At 40.7% G+C, this 21597-nt stretch overlaps 1 protein-coding gene across 2 annotated transcripts in view; it reads left to right on the top strand.

The window, feature by feature from the left end:
• The window catches only part of UBAC2 (UBA domain containing 2), a 174475-nt gene that overhangs the window by 111146 nt on the left and 41732 nt on the right, over positions 1–21597 (top strand). The window contains exons 6-7 of one of the 2 annotated variants that reach the window (XM_059144177.1): positions 1055–1102; positions 20942–21184. In XM_059144177.1, coding sequence (XP_059000160.1) covers positions 1055–1102; positions 20942–21184 — 291 coding nt within the window. The remainder of the gene's footprint in view (positions 1–1054; positions 1103–20941; positions 21185–21597) is intronic. The other variant, XM_059144178.1, reaches the window with a different exon arrangement.

Genomic DNA, 21597 nt, shown 5'->3' with positions numbered 1-21597 from the left:
CCACCTTTTCTTTAAAAATGATTAAATTTTAGATCAAGGATTAAATTTGTATTTGCAGCCAGTGCTCCTTTCTACATGAGGTAGCACTAAGAACAAAATTTGTCAGCTTCTTTCTTCTCGTGCTTTGTCATCTCTTACCTTTGTATCTGCCTTCTTTTTATGGTTCTTTTTATACATATCCTTGATAAATGTGCAGAACTTCGAGGTTTTCATCTAGTGCAGTATCTGCAGTTAACTTCTGGGCCTGCTTCTTTCTCTAGGAGCAGAAGTCCTTATACTCCCGACTAAAGATCTAAATATGAGCAAACAGCAGTAGGCTCCAGATCTTTTTCTTTCAGGAACACTTTGAATGTCTTACGATTTTTTTTTTCTTTACCCCAAGCACAACTCTCGTGTGTAAATGATTTAGAAAACAAAGCAAGAGATTTTATGAAACCCAATTCTAATTACTTCTGCATTAATTAAATTTTGATACCATTATTTAGTTTGCTAAGTAACAGTTGGTGAACCTTTCTAAGTGAGCTAGAGTGAGAGCGTCAGCAGAGCACCACTGGGCATGGCCCTGCCTCCGTGCAGAAGTCTGCTCGGCTCACTTTAGGGTCGCAGGGATGAGAAATTAACGTGAGAGAATGATGTAAACTACAATTATTTGTCATGACTCAACACCAAGCATGGGACACTTGACTGCATATTTTGTACGTTGTTGATTGTAATAATTTCTTTGTATGTGCTGTTTTACTCTAAGTCAATTAATGTCCATTTGTAAAGAAAAATTTGCTTGAATTTCACTTATTTTTCTTTGCATGGGAGTGGACCAGATTCAGCCAGTCTATTTTTGGCTATGGGAAGGCTGAGAGCTTGGTTAAAAGAAGAAAAAAATAATGTATTATTTTCTTTTGGGTGAGAAAATTGATATTTATTAATTTTCTTGTTTATATTAAGAGATACATGATTCATATGTCAATGGTTATCACTGTAGTTCTATAAAACAAAAATATGCTGTGACTGGCGGTTGAATTTCATTTTTAGTTGCCTTTTTTTTTTTCTTTTATAGCTTTTCACCTCTGGTTCCTACATCTGGATTGTAGCCATAAGTGGACTTGTAAGTGTTATTTCCCCTTCCCCTACTGCTCTCACTTTTCTGAAACAACTTTTTAGGGAAAAGGTCATGTTTGGATTTGGATCACATTCAGTTGTCTCCAAATTTCATTTAACTATGTCAGTTCTGTCTCGTGCTGCTCCCTTATTAATTCAAAGGGGCCAGTTTGTCTCCATTTTCAAGGTAATTTTGGTGAAAGTTGTAGCTGAGTTTCTTGTTAGCATTTTAAAAAATCACCTTAATAGTCGAACTGATAGTAGGAAAAAAACGACCAAAAAAATGAAGTTGGACTTACTAAAAATAACGGGAGATATTCTCCTTGTTTTGTAAAGAGACACTGTCATGCAAGGGGGAAAATAAGACAAAATGGAAAGTCAGATGGCCTGGAAATGGCAGGAGAATTGTCGGGTGTGTGGCCAGGGACGCAGGGGCTGAGCAGACGGGCTGGGCGGCAGCCTCACCCGTGCGCTAGAATGTCTTCCTCCCACCCATCCCCCACACCGCTCTTTTAAATTACACTATAGTATTTTATTAAGCATTTGTGTTAACCTCTAATGAGTGTATGAGATATTTAAAAAGAAATCTAAGACATGAAGTTGAGCTTTATTTTGCATTTATGACTTAAATTTGCACTCCCAAACTTATATAAAAATAAGTTTATAATTCGTGTGTATGGAATATTGTTTTAATTTCTTCCTTGGGAAAGACTAAGAAAACTGCAGAAGGGATTCATGGTGGTGTGTATAACGTTGCAGGGGAAGGATTTGGAAATAACCCTGCCCTCCCCTGCAGACATTGAGTGAGTAACCACAACTTACTCTTGTTTCCTGGTGAGAGGGACTGGGGCCCCATGTCGGTAGTTCGGGCCTGCTCACTTCTCTCCTTCCTTTACGTTCTCTGTATAATTTCTTTTCTGTGTTCATTCTTTCATGTACAACTTAGTCCATTCCCCAAGCTGCCAGCCCCCATTCTGATCAGATATCTGATTGGCCTTCAGGACCACAGAGGTGTCCTCCGTTACGTGCTCTTCAAACCATCCAAGCCACTTGGTGTTCCTAAGACTCAAAGTGACTTGGTGACAGTGGGGGGTCAGACCGAGGCTGTGGGGCACTGTCGCCAGGCTCTCCCCAGCCTAATCTTCTTCCACTTGGGCACCACCTTGATAAACGGCTACTTCCCCAGCCTGCAGATAATAAATAGATAGCCCATTGCTTTCATAGTGAGATCAGCGTGACAGTCTACTATTTCTTTTGTGATGCATTTTGTTTCCCTTAGCAATGAATGGTCTTGAGCCCCGTTTTGGGTATTTTCCTAAAGCATTCAAGTTTTGGGTATGTTCCTAAAGCATTCATTCCTAAAGCATTCAATTTCCTAAAGCATTTTCCTAAAGCATTTGAGAAGTGGGACATCTGGGTGACTCGGACGGTTGGGCGTCTGCCTTGGGCCCAGGTCATGATCTCACCGTCCTGGGACCAAGCCCCACTTTGGTCTCCCTGCTCAGCGGGGAGTCTCTTTCTCCCTCCCCTTCTGCTGCTCCCCCTGCTTGTGCTCTCTCACTCTCTGTCAAATAAATAAAAATTTTTTAAAAATTTGAGCAAACCTATCTTTAATAATTCATTATGTGACATCTGTTTTAAGTCGTTTCATTTTAGGAATGCCTGGGTGGCTCAGTGGGTTAAGCCGCCGCCTTCGGCTCAGGTCATGACCCCAGGGTCCTGGGATCGAGTCCTGCATCAGGTTTTCCTGCTCAGTGGGGAGTCTGCTTCTCCCTCTGCTTGCTCTGCCTTATGGTTATCCTGCTTGTGCTCGTTCTCTCTCTCTGACAAATAAATAAAATCTTAAAAAAAGAGATTTCATTTTATTTCTCTATTGTTTTCGGACTCCTGGTTGTAAATAAAGTAATTGCTATCACTTTAGAAAGTTTCATTTTGTGGCATTCAGTGCTGTAGAGTTGGAAGTTGCATTTTTTTCATCTCTCTGTAGTCTTTTTAAAATCTAAAATATATGCGTCATGGTCCCAGTTATTGTCCAGTACACATGCTTAACAGGTAGGTGCTTGGGGTTTTTTTTCCTTTTTTTTTTTAATTAAACTTTTATTTTAATTACAATATAGTTAACATACAGTGTTATATTAGTTTCAGGTGTCTTGTGATGAGCACTGGGTGATATATATGGAATTGCTGAATTTTTTTTAAGAATTAGAAGTGTAACAATTTTTTTTTTTTTTTAGATGGGGTGGAGGTAGGGCAGAGGGAGGGAGAGAGATCTTAAGCAGGCTCCATGCCCAGCATGGAGCCCACAGAGGACCTAATCTCACAACCCTGAGATCATAACCTAAGAGGAAATCAAGAGTCAGATGCTCAACTGACTGAGCCACCCAAGGACCCCAATCACAAATTTTTTTTAAAAAAAGATTTTATTTATTTATTTGACAGAGAAAGACACAGGAAGAGAGAGAACACAAGCAAGGGGAGTGGGAGAGGGAGAAGCAGGCTTCCCGCTGAGCAGGGAGCCCGACTAGGGGCTCGATCCCAGGACTCTGGGATCATGACCTGAGCCTGAGGCAGACACTTAACGACTAAGCCACTCAGGCGCCTCCCCAATCACAAATTTTTAACCTAAAAATCTCTTGTTTGAGAAGAGTAAGTAGAACTGCACAGTATTTGGAATATAATTCCCAGAGTTTAGCATTTAAATAATCCCATTAATGAATTCCTCTGAGCCAATTGAAATTTCATTTTTACAGTGAGTAATTCAGCCAGTGTTGACCTATCATGGACACAAATCTGATAAATCTTCTTATCAATTTGGTTATTCATTATTATTCTACCATAATTAGATGATAGTATATTTGCTTACGATGATTAGTATCAGTGATACTCATGGCCAGTTTTCCTTTATGTTATACAATAATGGTGGTGCTTATTTTGAATTTAATGAATATTTTCTTTCTGACTTTTTCCAGAAAACCATGTTTTTTTAAATGAAATATTTAATATAGTACACTTTAGATAAGGATAATTATAAAGGAGGATATTAAAATTATTTGTGAATGTTCAGTTTACACATATGGAATCAGAGTCTGAGATTCACAAAGCCACAACTTGTCCCAGATGTCTGTTGCTCAACGTGACTTCTCCTCTCCCTATATATATCAAGTGACTTCCCTTTTTTTTTTCCAATGCTAAATAAAATACTAAAAAGAAATAAGAATTCTTATTATCAAAAAGAAGTGCACAGATGGTATGCAGAGTTCTTGGAGAATGTTAGGAAACGTGCTAAGGAAATTTCACCTTCCAGCATTGAAACCAGTAGTTCTCCTGACATACTGTGTGTGTTAAGGAAGTGATTTTATTTCAATCTGGCAATTACATTTTTTTTTAAGAGAAAGAGCTTTTAAAAAAAAAAAAAAGACATTTGTGTAAAACATAAATCATGTGTATCTGCTGTCATAGAAACCACAAACTTGACTCATGCTTTTCTGAAAAGCTGCCAACTTTGGATTTATTTCATTTAGTTATTGGTGCATTTATTTTGGTTAAGCTAATTTTTAATCTCTCCTTGTGTCACCTGTTCCTTGTTCTTCCATGATTATAAATATTTCTGAATATATAACTTTAAAATACCTCACTGATTAGGGAATCGCAGTGGCTCAGTCTTGGTGAAGCATCTGCCTTCAGCTCTGGTCATGATCTCAGGGTTCTGAGATGGAGCCCTGCATCTGGTTCCCTGCTCAGCCAGGATCGTGCTTGTCCCTCTGCTCCCCGCGCTCCTACCCCCACTTACACTCTCTCACTCTCTCAAATAAACAAATTCTTTTAAAAATAATAACATACCTCACCAATTGAAAGGAGAGAGGTTGAGAGATTATAGTCAGGACAGCACTTACTAGATAGGAGCCCACTTTCTGTGTTTAGTGATGTCAGGGAAGAATGAGGACTAAACTTTTTTCCTGGATTGAGAGGTGCCTCAGCAGGGGCGATGCTGAGTTGGCTGCCTAGGACCGCTGTCCCTCTTCAGTTCCGTTTTGTGACCGCGAGAGATTCCAGTAAAGGTAAAGGGCGTTCAAGTTCACTTAAACATTCCTTTGAGATTATTCCCATGTATCACCGATAGGTGTTTTGTGTCATTCCTCCTTTGGCAATTCTGGTTTTTAATACCACCATTTAATATTTAAAATACCACTGGTTCCGGGAAAGATCACAAACTTGTAATTGGAAAGCTTGGCAACAGCAGCCGAAGGAAGTGTCTCAATGTAAGCGTGAACTTGGGAAACGTTCCTGTCTACCTGCTTCTGCTGTCCTCTCCCGATTGTTGACCGTTCTTCTCAGTGTCTTTGGTAAGAGACCTGCGAAAATTGGGGGCACTCTTCACATAGTCACAAGTTCTCTCATCTTGTTACGCTTTAATACTTCTTTTCCGTAAAGAATATGTCGCTTGCTTACTGAACTTCATTTAAGTTCTTGTTGTGGTTCCGCAGAGAGCCCTCGGGCTAGGCATATCCTGCACTTCTTCATTTTCTGCCATTTTATGAATCACAGTAGTGAATCATTACCGCTGGGATGTACCCTAATTCTCGAAAGTTGAAGTCTCGAGCCTGAGTTGATTGTGGAATGATTAAAACAGAAAAAGCCTGCTTTTGCCAGTTTTCTCTTTACAATTCACATATTTATCATCAGTCGGCCTTCTTTCAAGCTGCTTGGGGGCAAGTTAACAGGCTTGCACTTGTCAAACTCCAGGATGCTTTCTCCCTTTGAACTCCCCTTCACAGCCTCCCCGTGTCCTGCATTCAGTCCCTGTTCTGTACAGTGTATCAGACTTTGATTATCTCATGATCAAGCAACCTTAATATGAAAAAAAAAATCTGTCCTACCTAATAACAAGATCAGAAACATAGATTGACACCAGATTATTTTGGACTCTGACTGTGGTTTGAGTTTATATTTTTTTCTGTAGGCAATGGGGATCTTTAAAGCTTTTCAAACAAAAAACTTCCCGACGGTGGGAGATTATAGAAGTTTTATTAGGGTTTGTAAATCATTAAAAAAGAGGAAGGGAAGAGTGAGCAGTCTTGTAGGAGTCCCGATGCCTCATTTGTGGGCTGTACTTGCTTTTTCCTCTTCCATCCACAGTAGGTTTTTTGTTTTTTGTTTTTAATTTGTCAGAGAGAGTGAGCAGGCAGACAGAGTGGCAGGCAGAGGCAGAGGGAGAAGCAGGCTCCCTGCTGAACAAGGAGCCTGTTGTGGGGACTCGATCCCCGGACGCTGGGATCATGACCTGAGCCGAAGGCAGCCGCTTAACCAACTGAGCCACCTAGGCGTCCCATCCACAGTAGTTTTAAGGAAAAAAACTTACAGTAACCATCTTACGGTATCTGTAAAAGAAAAAGCATCAGACAGAACCTTATGCTGGTTGGCTTTCCAAGTCATGATGTAACATTAAGCTGAAAGCCTGTTTAACTGGCATAATCTCTGGAAATCCGGGCTTCTGTGAGCAGGTGCTGGAGCGCAGACTGCTCCGTGGCGCGGGAGAATGGTGGGTTGGGTCCTCGTCCTTCCTCTGTCTTCTTGTCTTTTTCTTCTTTCTATGCTTCCCCTTCCTTTCTCTTTCCTCCCTTATACTTCTTCTCTGGATTGACCAAAGAACGGTGCAGTAGCGTGGGTCAGACAACTCATCTGATGCCTGAAGTTTTCAACTGAACTTGAGGAACTAAGATTAGTTGATCGAAATGACAGATGTCATAGAAGGAGGTCCAGGCTGGTTGGAGCTGCGAGGTTGGCTGGGCTTGCGGAAGGCCACTTGCAGTGGTGAGAAGACAACAGGGACTCCCAGGAAACCTCGTGTGGAGGATGCTTTCACCTTCTTGGTGAAAGTCAACTTGGCATCGATCATTCTGACACCCAACGGAGTGCTGATTGGCCCATCACACATCACACACACACACACACACACACACACTTTCTCTCTCGTATGGACCCATATGCTCCTTCTCTCTCAGCCCCCTTTCCTTCTCGCCCTCTCTCTGCCCCCATCTCGACCACAGGTAGCCAGTACCTACGGAAAGAAACCTGTTCTCTGCCGTGGCACGACAGCTGTAACTCAGTCCAGGGCTGACAGTACGAATGTTCTGTTCGACAGGTATCCACAGGGAAGAAGTGACCAGTAGACTGATTTTTACATGTTCCATGCAGAAAAAATGAAGTCATTATTGCCAGTGTCCTTTTTTAAAAATATTTTATTTATTTATTTGACAGGCAGAGATCACAAGTAGGCAGAGAGGCAGGCAGAGAGAGAGAGGGAGAAGCAGGCTCCCCGCTGAGCAGAGAGCCGGTGTGGGACTCCATCCCAGGACCCTGGGATCATGACCTGAGCTGAAGGCAGAGGCTTTAACCCACTGAGCCACCCAGGCGCCCTGCCAGTGTCTTGATAAAGCTGTCAGAGACGTGCCTTAAAGATGCAGATGTAAAATTTTTATTGCTGCCCTTCATCTTTTACCTATAAATAAAAACCTAGCCTTTTTGCCTTTTTCCCAAGATTTTATTTATTTATTTGTGAGAGTGTGAGAGAGAGAGAAACAAGCAGGGGGAAGGGCCGAGGCAGAGGGAGAAGCAGCTCCTACTGAACAGGGAGCCTGACATGGGGCTCGATCCCTGAATGCCGAAGGCAGACGCTTAATGGACTGAGCCACCCAGGTGCCTCCCCACCCAGCCTCTTTTCAGAGCCTTTCAAAATTTGGCCTCCTCATGTACTGATCTAACTCCTTTGTACCATATACTTCAGAGACATCAACTGAGTTTGACTCTTCTGAACATCTTGTCCTGTCTCAGGATTCTGTGCCATTGTCCCGTCACTAGTCTTTCTTCAACAAACACGTGGCACTTGCGGTAGATGCTGTTACCTGTTCAGATACTTTTGTTTGTTCAGAGTATTTGCTGCCTCTCTCTATTGGGGACCACCCTGTAAGGGCTTCTATGTGATCTGTTGTCATCAGGCTTTACTCTATGACTTACAGTAGCCACTAAAACATGAGCAGAAGCGATGAATGCTTCTCAGGCAGAAGTTCTAGGAGCTGCTGCCCCATCCCACCTTTGCTCTGTTACCTTTGCTGTGAGAAAAGCACATGCCAGATAGAAGCTGCTCCTTCAGCCCAGACCTCAGAATGAAGGAGACACATGGAGCGTGGCTGCGGCCACCACGTAAGATGAGTGAGAAGTCAGCGTTTGCTGTAAGCTGCTGAAAGTTAGGATCATTTGTTACCGCAGAATAGCCTGGAGGAAGACAAGTAGCTCTTTTCTAAGCCCTTTATACATATGATCTTAAGTAGCACTTAGAAAAGCCTGATGAAGTAGGGACTAATATCCCCATTTTACAGATGAAACTAAAGCACAGAGAATTAAGTAATTTGCTAAGAACAAGCTAATAAGTAGTGAAGACCATTCAAATGCAGATCTTCTAGCATAAACACATAGTGTTTATGTTCTTAAGAGGTGGATTTGAGTAACCACATGCAGTGTCTTTCAACTATATCCCTTCTTTCACCATTAGTTCTCTTGTTTTCCTAGTGAAATCTTACACTTACTTAAGTTCTAACTCTGAAGCTTTCTCTGAGTCAGTCCTGCCTTTCAATTGAGAACAAGTTCTTGTCCCAGCCCATGGGTCCGGTGCCTTCCACGGGACCTTTCAAGGTGCTCACCCATGTCTATTTCAACCACAAGACACACAAAAAGCGATTAGATCTTCCTTCAGCTACTGCACTTAGATGAGGCCCTGTTCATCATCAGTGTAGGCAGGATTCTGGAGGGAGATTGTGGACGTGAAGAAATTTTAGAAGTACCCAGGGGTGCCGAAAAACACGTCTCAACTTTCTGTAGCCTTTCTTATGAATTGTGTGGGCTAATATCCAAGAAGCCGTTAACCCATTGACAGCCTCTCCAGCCCTCCTGATGTGAAGAATCCAGCAGATGGCTACGCTTGCTCTTCTAGGAACAAGATATTTCACTGGTCCTCCATGAAGGGATTAAAAATGCAGCTCAGTCCCCACCTTTCAACCAAACAGTTCACTGCCTTGTGTTTCTGGCATTATCCATCTACCAAAAAATGAAATATAAAATGGCCTTGAAAAAGTTCAAAGGATAATTTAAAATCTATTAATCTGGTTCAGTAGTGCTGCTGGTCAAAGAAAGAAAGATAAGGACAAGGTTACCAAGAAAACACACATAGTTTCAAATTTTAGATGATCACTGAAAGATTATCATGACCGTTGCAGCACAGAGCATTTTCCCACGGGGTCTTCAATCAGTTTGGTTATCTCTGTAAACTGTTTTTTGGGGTTTTTTGGTGTTGTTGTTTTTTTTTTTTTTAAATAGAAGCATCCAGTGTTCCTTCTTCTTTGGGACTGATGGTGTTGATATCTCTCTTCTATCTCGATGATAACCTTTTGGGAAAGGACTATGGTAAATCAATGCCTGTGATTTTGAAGTTATTAATTATAAACAATGGCACAGCTTATTATCAAAAAGCTTTCATGTTAGCCGGGAACATTTTCAAGATATTAGAAGTTTTTGTTGCTGAAGATTGTTATCCCACCACTTTTATAAAATAGGAAAGATTTCTGTATCTAGAGATGTCTAGACCTTTCTAGATCTTCATGTTCACTTTCTTAGGAAAATTTTTTTTTCATTTTATTTAGTACAGTGTTATTTATAGACAATAAAATTCAACAATGAACATAGTGGACATATGTTTCTATTTTTCTCTAGTGAATACCTAGGAGGAGAATTGCTGGGTGATATGTATGTTTAACATTATAAAGTAGTACAGTATGATTCTACCAAGTGGCTGTACCATTTTCCATTCCCACCACCAATACATGAGTTCCCCTTGGTCCACATCCTTCTTACACTTGGCCTTGTCAGTTGTTTTAACCTTAGTCATTCTAGTTGGCACGTAATGATACCTTGTGGCTTTAATTTGCATTTTTCTAATGCCTAGTGGTTCGAACATCTTTTCTTTTACCAGCTGGCCATTTGTATAGCTTCCTTTGTGAGGTATTTGTTCAGATATTTTACATTTTCATTGTCTTATAATTGAAGTAAAATAATTCTTTTTATATTCTGGACATAAGCACTTTGTTGGATGTATTTTTTAAAAATTTTAGCTCAGTCTGTGGCTTGCCTCCTTCTTTCCTTAACTGTGTCTTCCAGTGAACAAAAGTTTTTAATCTTGATTCAGTTTTCTTTTTTCTTTTTTCTTTTTTAATTTATTTGACAGACAGAGATCACAAGTAGGCAGAGAGGCAGACAGAGAGAGGAAGGAAAGCAGGCTTCCTGCTGAGCAGAGAGCCCTATGCAGGGCTCGATCCCAGGACCCTGGGATCATGACCTGAGCTGAAAGCAGAGGCTTTAACCCACTGAGCCACCCAGGCTCAGTTTTCAGTTTTCAGTATTTAAAATGGTTTCTGCTTTTGATGTCTTATTTAAGAAATCTTTGCTAATCCAGTGCCACAAAGATTTTATTCCGTATTTTCTTCTAGAATGTAATAGCTTATGCTATTACATTTAAGTCTTAGATCCCATCTGAATAATTCTTAGGAGGTAAGGGTTGAGATTTATTTTCGTTCATACAGGTAGATAACATCATTCTGTCATCATTTATTTGTTGAAGAGATTCATTGCTCCTTTCATTACCTTAGCACCTTTGTTGAAAATCAGCTGACTAGGTATGTCTGTTTTATGACTTTCTTTTATATCCCAGTGATTTGGACGCCTGGGTGGCTCAGTGGGTTAAAGCCTCTGCCTTCAGCTAAGGTCATGATCCCAGGGTCCTGGGATCCAGCCCTGTATTGGGCTCTCTGCTCAGCGGGGAGCCTGCTTCCTCCTCTCTCTCTCTCTGCCTGCCTCTCTGCCTAATTGTGATCTCTATCAAATAAATAAATAAAAATCTTAAAAAAAAAAAAGATTATATCCCAGTGATTTATATGTCTGTCCTTACGCAAATATCACTATCTTGAGTACTTTTGCTTTAAGTTGAAATCAGGTAATGTGAGTTTTACAGTTTTTTTCCCCCCCAAAACAGGCTTAACTATTTTTGGCACATTGACTTTCCATATGCATTTTTAAATCAGCTTATAATTTCTTTTACAAAAAAAAAAAAAAAAAGCAGTTAAGATTTTATTTGGGATTGCATTAAAACTATAGACCAATTGGGAAGAATTGCCATTGTGATGACTTTAAAATATGCCCACAAATCCTTTAATAATTCAGGAAATGGGAGTTTAATTTCCCTTCCTGGAGTGTAGGCTATACGTAGCATTTTGCTATGGCAGAAATGATGGTGTGTGACTCCAAACTTCAGATGAGTGAAAGTAGGCTGACATCTTGACTATAGCCTGATGAAAGACCTTGAAGTACAGCCACCCAATGAAGCTGCCCTCAAAATTCTGACCTTTTTTATAAACTGTGTGTATAACTAGTGCTTATTGTTTTAAGCCACTGAGTTTTGAGTAGTTTGTTATTCAGTAATAGATAACTAACATAAGCATTTTAATAATACTGAGTCTTCCAATCCATGAACATGGTATATTTTCACATTTATTTAGCAAATCTTTAATTCCCCTTTATAGGTTTTAAGTTTTCAGTGTATAGGCCTTGCATTTCTTTTATTAAATATATTCCTCAATATTTGTGGGTTTTGATAGTATTTTAAATGGAGTTGTTTTTATAATTTTTATTCCAGTTGCTTGTTGCTGGTGTATAGAAACGCAGTTAATTTTATGTATATTGTTTCTGTGTCCTGAAGTCTTGCTATCTTTGTTTATAATTCTTGGTAGCTTCTTTTGTGGATTTCTTAGGGTTTTCTACATGCATGATCATGTTCTCAGGGAATATGTTTTGTTTATATGTTTTATTCTTTTATTCTGTGCCTATTTTTTTTTTCCTTATGGCACTAGCTAAGACCTCTAAATACAGTGTTAAATACAACTGGATATCCTTGTCTTGTTCTCGCCTTAGAAAGCACTGAGTTTTTCACCTTTGAGTCTATAAATGCATTAATCATTCTACATTTTTATATTCATTTGTAGTTTATTATTTTTATATCAATGTAAGAAAGTAGTTTCAACATAAGCCTGTTTTCTCTTTAATTTTGGTTTCTTGAATCAGTTTATGAAAATGAGTATCATTTTAAAGGAGGATGGTCTCCTTGTTAAAAGGAACACTAAAAAGTATTTAGATTTACAGACCTGATTGAGGTTTTTTCCATGTGCTAAAAACTCTAGCTGTCTCCTCATGTATCTTTTCCTTAGTAGCAGAACTTTCATCTTATTTGGGGCAGGAGTACCTCCAGCTGGAAGATCACACTTCCTTTGCATCCGGGTATAGCCATCACACTAAATCCTGGCATCCTGTCCAGTGAGCTGTAAACCCACATATTGGTGGGACTTCTGGGAAGCCTCCTTAAAGTAGCCTTTTTGTCCTTCTGTCCTTCCGCATTTTCTTCCCTTTGCTGCCTGGAATGCAGCTAAGATGGTTAGAGCTTTTATAACATGAGGGAGAATAAACTTCTGTTGTACTTAAGCCATTGTTATTTGTGGTTTTCTGCTTTGAACATTTAATCTGATAATCCTGATACATGATTTTCCAAAAGGAAGAATTTAGAGCAGCCTCCTAACAAATAGTCTGTGATCAGTCTAATTAATTCTGTCCTTATTCCAGTGTAACCTCCCAAGAATCTAGATATCCAGTGCTTTAATTAGATACTTCAAAATGATAGTAAAAGATGAGAGCTATAGGAAGTTCATCTGAATCATTTTTGTACTTGACAAAGAACAAGATTGTCTTTTGTAAGACTCTTTTGATGAGTGCTAAAGCCACATGATTCTGTCTGTTATGGGAAGAATAATCATTTTGTAATTAATCACCAATGGCAGAAATAACTTCAGGCATCTCTAATTTGCATACATATTCTCTGGGTGAAAAAAGAAAAATAATTCCAAAGTTTCTTCTTTCTTTCTTTAGCAACTTTAGTGAAGAAAAGGAATATATAAATGTAAGGCCCGTTTAGAGCAACAGTTTTGTTTTGCTCCCTGCTCTATCCCAGCATTTACAACACAGCCTGGCACATAATAAATGGTAAGCAAGTATGTATTGGAAGAATAAAGGTTGGATGAAAAGCCTCAGTCTGGTTTCGTCAGGACTTGAGTACATACAGAGTCTGTCTAATGGGGTCTGGGTGCGAAGGGATGTTTGCTCCCTCGGCTCAATCCCATTTTGCAGAGGCCGCACTTTCTCCCCAAGAGAGCGGCTCCTTTGTGTTTACTCTGCTGTCCTGTCAGGTGATAGGTTTCGGGATGTCAGAGACCGTGGTTTCCAGGACCCTGGCAGTGCAGTGTGCTGTGGGGGATTTTGTTCAGCCACACTTGCCTGCAGAAAGAGATCGTCAAACACCTGGGTGTCATTGCCCGGTCATGGTTTCTCATCTTCCTGAAGATGTGAACCTTGCTGTGGTTACATGCTTATACTAAGCAGGACCAGAGGCCGCTTGAGGTTTACTCTGTGTAAGCAAGAGGGTTTCGCCTCTTTTCTACGTAGCCAGTTAAATTCTTTATTTGCCCTCTGAGTGTTATTTCTTTATTCCCTTTCTAAAAGGATTAATAATCTGAAAAATCATAATAAGTGTGTAATTGACATCCATGTTTGTTAATGGCCTAAAGAAACAATTTCCTGTTGTTTTACATTCTCACATTTATGAGGTAACAGCTTCTTTGGCTTAGGGGGAGCTCCTAGCACTTACCCAGGGCTGTGGCCCGGCTCTTTGGGGTGGGCTTGCCACTGCAGGTGGCCTAGAGTGCTCTCTGCTCTCTTGATCTCTGGGTTTCCTTTCCTGGGCCAGGGTTCCTGATTCCTGCTACTTGAATGCTCTCATTCTGGCTCTAGCAGGCCTTCCCACACACAGTGGCATGTGTATCTGGTCATCCTGGATCTCATGCCTGGTCTTCCCAAGACCACTGCTGGTGCTTTGTCCCCTGTCATTGGGCCTATCAGCTTGACCTTGGGCTTCCCGCTCTGAAGGCCACAGGAACCCCTCCCCTAGTGTTTCCCCCAGCCTCTTGACAGGCAAATTTGAACATATGGTTTATTTTTAATGCCTGTTTTTTCACAAACTGGGGATTTCGAGAAAACTCTCATTCAGAAGTCCCAGTACATGAAAGGTTTCTGAGATTATGAAAATTAAAGTTAAAAGTAATGTGTAAATTAAGGTAGCATAATAATAAGTAATACTCTCTCAAAGCTCTTGGTGGTAATGAGGTGTATAACTCAGGGAGAATTTAATGCAGTCATTGTTATCCCCTCTTGTCATAGGATAAGGTGATGATTATCAAATATTTAAGGAAACTAAACTGTCTAAGCTCTTCATATTTTAATCCATTAAAATATGTTAATCCTAACATTTATGAAGAGCACTTTAATTAGTTGACAACTTGAGGTCATGCTGGTGCACTGGAGGCATACACAGATGAACTCTACCTTTGTGTCATATGGGAAAGTATAAACTTAGCACCAAAAATGTGTCTGTTGGTAACTTCCCAGTTTCCCTTGAAAGAATCTAAAATAATGTATTTTTTAGAACATTTATTTATTTTCCATTTTCGCAGGAAACACTTACTGAGCTCTGTTTACTGTGTGCCAGAAGCTGTTGTAGATGCAGAAGCCAAACCAGATCAAACCAACCACAGTTCTTCCTTGTCCAAAGCACACATTCAAATAGGAGGCAAACCCCTGGGATGACTTTCAAGCAGATGAGCATAAAAGCCCTATTTTACCCCTGCCAGAATTTGCAGTATTATATTTGTTTATTGCCAGAGTTATAAAATTATCCTAATTGTTCACTGAATACATGATTTTGCTGAGTGTATACATGATGGTGGGCGACAGGAGTAAACGTGGCAGGAGACTGAAAATCTTTAGCTTTCGTCGATTCTTGAAAGAACCTATGAACTCGCTAAGTAGAGGCAACAACTATGCATTTTCATTATATTTTCCTCATTTCTTTAAAAGGTATATGATTATGTAAAACAAAAATAACACCAAAGTGCTAGGTTTACAAGTATATAGGTATAATATATAAAGTAGCATTGGTTTGCAGTGGTGGTTAAGTGAGATTGTATTCTTGCAAGTTTCCTATATTTTACTTGAAATAATTCAGTATTAACTCTAAGCATATGTGGTGAGTTAAAGATAGATATTGTAATCCCTAGAGCAAACACAAGAAAAATATTCTGTGAGGTATTGCTAAAAACAAAACAAAACCCAATAAACACATTGAAATACTAAAACTATTGGCTTAACGCAAAAGAAAATAGGAAAGGAGGAACAAAGAACAAAAAAACCCAGATGAGACCAATAGAAACCAAAGAGCAAAATCCATCTATACCAAAGTAAGCCCACTAAGTCGGAAGAGCTAAACAAACAAAAGGTGGAGATCATCAGTCTGGAATTAAAAGCCAGAAACTGCCCTATGCAATCTATAAGACAAACTTTAAACACAGACACACATAGTTGAAAGTCAAAAGATAAAGAAATACACCATGGAAACAGAAAGCTGACATGGCCACATTAATATCAGACAAAGCAGATTTCTATATGATTAATCCTAAAACAAAGAGGGATACTTTGTTATGATAAAAGGGTTAGTTATTAGTATATGCATGCCTACTAACAGTGTTTGACCGCGTACAAGAAGTTAAAAGGGAACTTAAAGGGAGAAGTGGACATATTCACAATCATGGTTGAGGCTTTGAAATTAAAGACCAAAAATTTTAATTTTTATACTTAATTCAGATCTCGCAGTTCTGTTTTGATCAGTTGTTTTCATAAGTTGATAACATTCTGCTGTCTTAAGCAAAACCAGTACAATTTTCTGTTTTCCTTCCTACTCAGATCTTCAGGAAAGGAATTTCCAATTCCTTGCTTCCAATCTGTTATATGTTTTTGCCATAATTATTCCCGCTTTCTTTGTTTAAAAAAGATTATACACACACATGCACAAATACATGGATATTGCTACCCCCGGCACCTCTTGTTTCCTTCATCCTGCTGTAGGGGGAAAAAAAAATCCATGGTTCTGTACTTACTACATAAGTTTGTGCCCATAAATAGTATATACTATTATCTTGTGTTTGTGAATCTTGTAAAAAGATGGACATGGTATATGATAAATTTAAAAATACCTTAACACATGTACACTGAATTTATTTGAACTGCGGCTTAGTGTTCCCTTGGATGAATGAGCCAGCCCTCAGCCATTCCTGTCTGGGGACACTTTGTTTCCGTATCCTAGCTGTTACAGTCAGCTCTGTGCAGTTGAAGATACCCAAAAGCGGGGCGTCAGCCCTGCACCGGCGTTGTCGGATGGTTGGATGGCTCTCCGTGGAGCTCCGACCACTTTACACTTGGACTTTTCCCTCAGGACTGGGAGGGTTCTCTGTTCTCGTCCTCACCCAAACTGGATTGCAGATTTTCCCTTTTTTTTTTTTCTATTCCTATATTTAACATTGCATTTCCCTAAAAACAAATGAGAATAAAAATCTTTTCATGTGTTTGTTGGCCTTTTGAATTTCCTCTTCTGAAATGGCCTTTTCACCTGCTTTTTAAGTTGGCTTGATTGTCTCGCTCTGATAAATGTATAGTTTCCTTGTGCATCTTGAACATTGCCCTGTTGCCTGCAAGGATTCTAAGGACCTTCTCTAGGCTCTTACTTGTCCTTTGACTTCACTTAGGGTAATTTGTGGCATACTTGTAGATTTTAAATTATAAAGTAAGTAAATGTATATTTTCTTTTATAGTTTGTACTTTCTGGTCTGGTTTAAAAATCCTGTAGCACCTGGGTGGCTCAGTGGATTAGGCCTCTGCCTTCAGCTCAGGTCATGATCTCGGGTCCTGAGATCGAGCCCACATGGGGCTCTCTGTTCGGTGCAGAGCCTGCTGCCCCCTCTCTTTCTGTCTGCCTCTCTGCCTGCTTATGATCTCTCTCTGTCAAATAAATAAATAAAATCTTAAAAAAAAAAAAATCCTTCCCATCCCAGTGTCAAAAAGATGTGCCTTCTGTATTTTGTGCAGAAAGATTTAAAGTTCAGTGAGTTATTTCCTTAATCCATTGGGAGTTTACACATGATGGGAAGGAGGGTCTGTTCTGCAGCCTTCTGTAGATTTCCCTCTGACTTACCACGTGCTCTTGTCCCCTGCAGCCTCTTTCTATGCACTTGGTCTTTAGGTCACTTCGAGTAGCTCTACATAGAAACTACACTGTTATACTCAAACTTTATATCATATCCTGAAACCTGATAAGCCTTATTATCATTACATTGGCCATTATGGATCCTTTTTTTTTTTTTTTTTTTTTTTTTAGATTTTATTCATTTGACAGACAGAGATCGCAAGTAGGCAGAGAGGCAGGGAGAGAGAGGAGGAAGCAGACTCCCTGCAGAGCAGAGAGCCCGATGTGAGGCTCCATCCCAGGACCCTGGGATCATGACCCGAGCTGAAGGCAGAGGCTTTATTAACCCACTGAGCCACCCAGGTGCCCTCCTTTATTTTTTTTTTTAAATCTTCTTATTGTGTATATATAACACACCCAGGTGTTTGTAAACTAGAAATGTCATGAAACCAAACACTGGAAAGTGGACACACCCATAAAACGCCACACAGGGCAGAGTGCTGCCAGCCTCGGAGCGCCCCTCCCTCCCGGGTCTCGCAGGATGGACGGTCGGTCACCCTCATGCTTCGCTCCGTGGTTTTCCTACTGGAGATAGATCGTTCAGATCGATCCACTTATAAAAATGGAATCATATAATATACTTTTTGTCTGGTGGCTTTCTCCCAACATTATGTTTTTAAAACTTAAACTTTAAATATTCCAAATGCAGTGCATTTTAGAGTTGGCATTTAAGTTCCAACAACAAAAAGCTGTTAAGATTTTATTTTGAATTAAATTGACTTTGTATCTTGATTTGGTGGAAATTTGTATATTGATAGTTTTACATCTTCCCATTCATGGATGTGATGCCTTTATTTATTACTAGGATTTTCTTTAGTGTGCCCTTTTTTTTATAGTTTCAAAACTTTCTTTTTAACAGTTTGCTATTCTGCAGATAGTTAATGCTTTTTCCTCTCTAGGCTGTCTGTTTTATCTCTGGTAACTTTTAAGGGCCTCTCTGTTTCACAGCAGTGCATCTAGATATAAATTCCATTTTGTTATCCTTCTTGGGACTCTTGCATTATTGATCTGGGATTTTTGTCTTTATTAATTGTGAAGAAATCTTAACTGTTATCTCTTGAAGCACAGTCCCGCTCTGTCCGTATTCTCTCCGCTGTCTTCTTCTGGAAGCTATATGAGACCTCACTCTGTGAGACCTTGGTCTGGGCGGAATCTTGGGGGCAGAGCCCCAGGCCTCCCTTCGGAGCCGGCTCTGCCCACTTCAGGAACCTCGTTGGTTCATGCCCTGCAGAACTTTTACCTTCTCCCTGGAGGAGAGAGGGTAGGTATGGGCGATGCTGGGTTGGGCAGGAATTGGGGTTGCTTCCTCTGGAGACAGGCCCTCACATCGCTCTGCCTTCTGCATTTCTGGTGCCTCTAATCCCTGAGCCTGTCTAAGCTCTCAGGGACCTTGCCAGCACTTGGATTTACCTTTCTTCCCCTGCGCCAAATGGTTTCTAAATACTCAGTATTTCCCATTTTGTTAGTGTGGTTCAGGATTACAGATGCTTTCTAGTTTCATTGAATGTGGAATTTGTTTCTGTTTTCATTTTCTTTGTTCTTCTGTACCGGTTTTGAGAGAAGTGACATAGAAATTATTTGAAACCAAAACTCCTCTGCCTCACTCTTCCCTCTGCACTAGTCTGTGTCTCACTCCTACCACAGCACCGAAACTGTACTTACCAGGTCATCAAAGGCTTCCGTTTTTCCCAGATCTGGGGGTCATTTTACTCCCTGACCTGGTTGACCATGGAGCTGTGTGGTTCATAGTGGCTGCCCCCAGTCTGAGATGTTCTCTGTGCTTGCTGACGCTAAGCCTTTGCTGCCTGTCCCCTGGTGGGCTGCCAGATGGCTCCACTGGCTTCTCCAACCCTGTCCACACACAGAAAATTGCTGGGTTGAATCTGAAGTTCTCCCTTCTGTTGTTTGTCCGCACCCTTGCTCTTACCTAATCCCATTGCTTGAACTGCAGTCAGTGCCCCAGACCCCCAGATCCTTACCTCTGCTGAGCTTTTCCTGGAGGTCCAGGTCCCCGCCCCGATCTCTCCTAGATGCTCCCTGGCCCACTGCTGCGTCACATTTCTGTTTGCGCTGCCCGAGATGTTCTTTCCACGTCTTCAGGTCGCTGGCACCCCATTATCCTGAAGAGCTTTGCTCAAATGTCACTTCCTCCAAAGCTTCCCTCGCACTGACCTACAGACAGTCCCTGCTCCAGGCTACTTTATTTTGTTTCCTTCACAGAACTTATCTGGAATTGTTTTATGTGTTTGCTATCTCACTCTGTATTCGCCATACTGACCGCTGTTCGCCGTACAAGAACAGGGCCTTGTCGGTCTAGTCCTCCACTCTCCGCCGAGTGCCCGGAACAGTGCTCAACAAAGTCTTGCCTCATTAATTGATTTGAATTTTATTAAAACATTAAAGTGTACTTTCCTCCTATTAGCACATTGTCAAATATGTTCTAATTTGCTATGAATAATTTATCCTAAGAATCAGATTCACAAAAGTAAAGATTTTTTTACAAAAGAATAGCCAAACTCCCTTTAACATAGAAAACCAGTCTTTAGATGTCTCATACCAGGGCGCCTGGGTGGCTCAGTGGGTTAAGCCGCTGCCTTCGGCTCAGGTCATGATCTCAGGGTCCTGGGATCGAGTCCCGCATCGGGCTCTCTGCTCAGCAGGGAGCCTGCTTCCTCCTCTCTCTCTCTGCCTCTCTGCCTACTTGTGATCTCTCTCTGTCAAATGAATAAAATAAATTCTTTAAAAAAAAAAAAAAAGATGTCTCATACCATATAAATTACCTTAAAGATGAAAAAAAAAATAGGCTTGTTTGTAAATAGAATTGTGAATTACTATTGGCAAGGATTTTAAAACTAGAAAAATCATTACTTGAAAAATGTATCAGAACACTATGTAAATTATAAACTGTCTCTATTTTCTGATAAATTTATTATATAAGGATTGCATCATTGGCCATTAAAGGTTTTTTGTTGTTGTTGTTGTTGTTGTTGTTTTTAAGATTTTATTTATTTGTCAGCAAGAAAAAGAGAGAGCACAAGCAGGGGGATTGACAGGCAGAGGGAAAAGCAGGAAGCCCAATGTAGGACTCGATCCCAGGGCCCTGGGATCATGACCTGAACCAAAGGCAGACGCTCAACCCTCTGAGCCACTCAGGCATCCCTAAAGTTGTTTTCTGCCAGTATCTCTCTGATGGCCATCTGCCAGTAAGAGTAACCACAGAGGTAGTACAGTGTGAAAGTGTTTCAGTAATCAGATCTTGTATGGCTTTTTTTGTTAAAGAAAACATTGTTTTTTAAATACTTGGCCAGTTCTTTGAGTGCGAAGCGGTTAGGATTTTGTTGTCTCTTCCAGCTTTATAAAAACAAATTTGTTTAGTGAGTAAATTAAGTTCTTGTTTACTTGTCCTGCTTACTGCTGTGCACCTGATAGGAGTGGTGTTTACCACCCAGCACTGCTAGAATGAAGGAAGCATAGCCTGGGAAGTATTTTGTGGTCTTCCTGATTTCTGTGTTAGTATGTTCTCGAACGCGGTTACGGGGAAACCATCCCATTGGGACCTCCTTCTTTCAGGCATCGGGCCTCTGCTACCACAGCAAAGTATTCCGGCTCCACCAGGCGCTCTGCATTCCCATATGGATGGCAAAGTTCTTTTCTTGGACGCTGGAGCCCATCTTCTCATCTCCAGAACCCGCCACCGAAGCCCGGATTGGGATGGGGGCCACCGTCGACATCCAGAGACAGCAGAGGATGGAACGGCTTGACCGGCAGCTGACGCTCTCTCAGTTTGCACAAGTGAGACGACAGAGACAGCAGGTAAGCAGTGACAGACAGACTGGAAAGGCCCAAGTGCTCGGCACACTTCACCTCTGCGGCTTACCGTGCGGCCGAGAGGACGCGTCCCTCCTGCGCATGGCAGCCTGGAGAACTTGACGTTTCCACATAGGATGTAGGTCTCTGTTAGTGGTTTTCTTAGCACTTTGGGTTTTTTGGTTTTTTAAGTAAAAAAAAATTTGCAGCTGAAAAGACTGGTCAAACTGGGCATTCTTATTCCACTCCTATTAGATAAACATAATTTCTTAGAGAAACACCAACCTAGTTAACAAGACATGATATTTATCTGTCCTTATAATCTTGTAAAAGCCACAGTGTGTTCCTGTTAAAAATGCTGGTTATCATGTGCGCTGCAGTGAAGGGCAGATGTGAAGCTTCTCGATTTTCCTTGGTTG

The sequence above is a fragment of the Mustela lutreola genome, chromosome 13, assembly GCF_030435805.1.
Source record: "Mustela lutreola isolate mMusLut2 chromosome 13, mMusLut2.pri, whole genome shotgun sequence".
Classification (NCBI taxonomy): Eukaryota; Metazoa; Chordata; class Mammalia; order Carnivora; family Mustelidae; genus Mustela; species Mustela lutreola.
The sequence above is the reverse complement of the archived record's forward strand: the minus strand, read 5'-3'. Positions and strand labels throughout refer to the sequence as shown.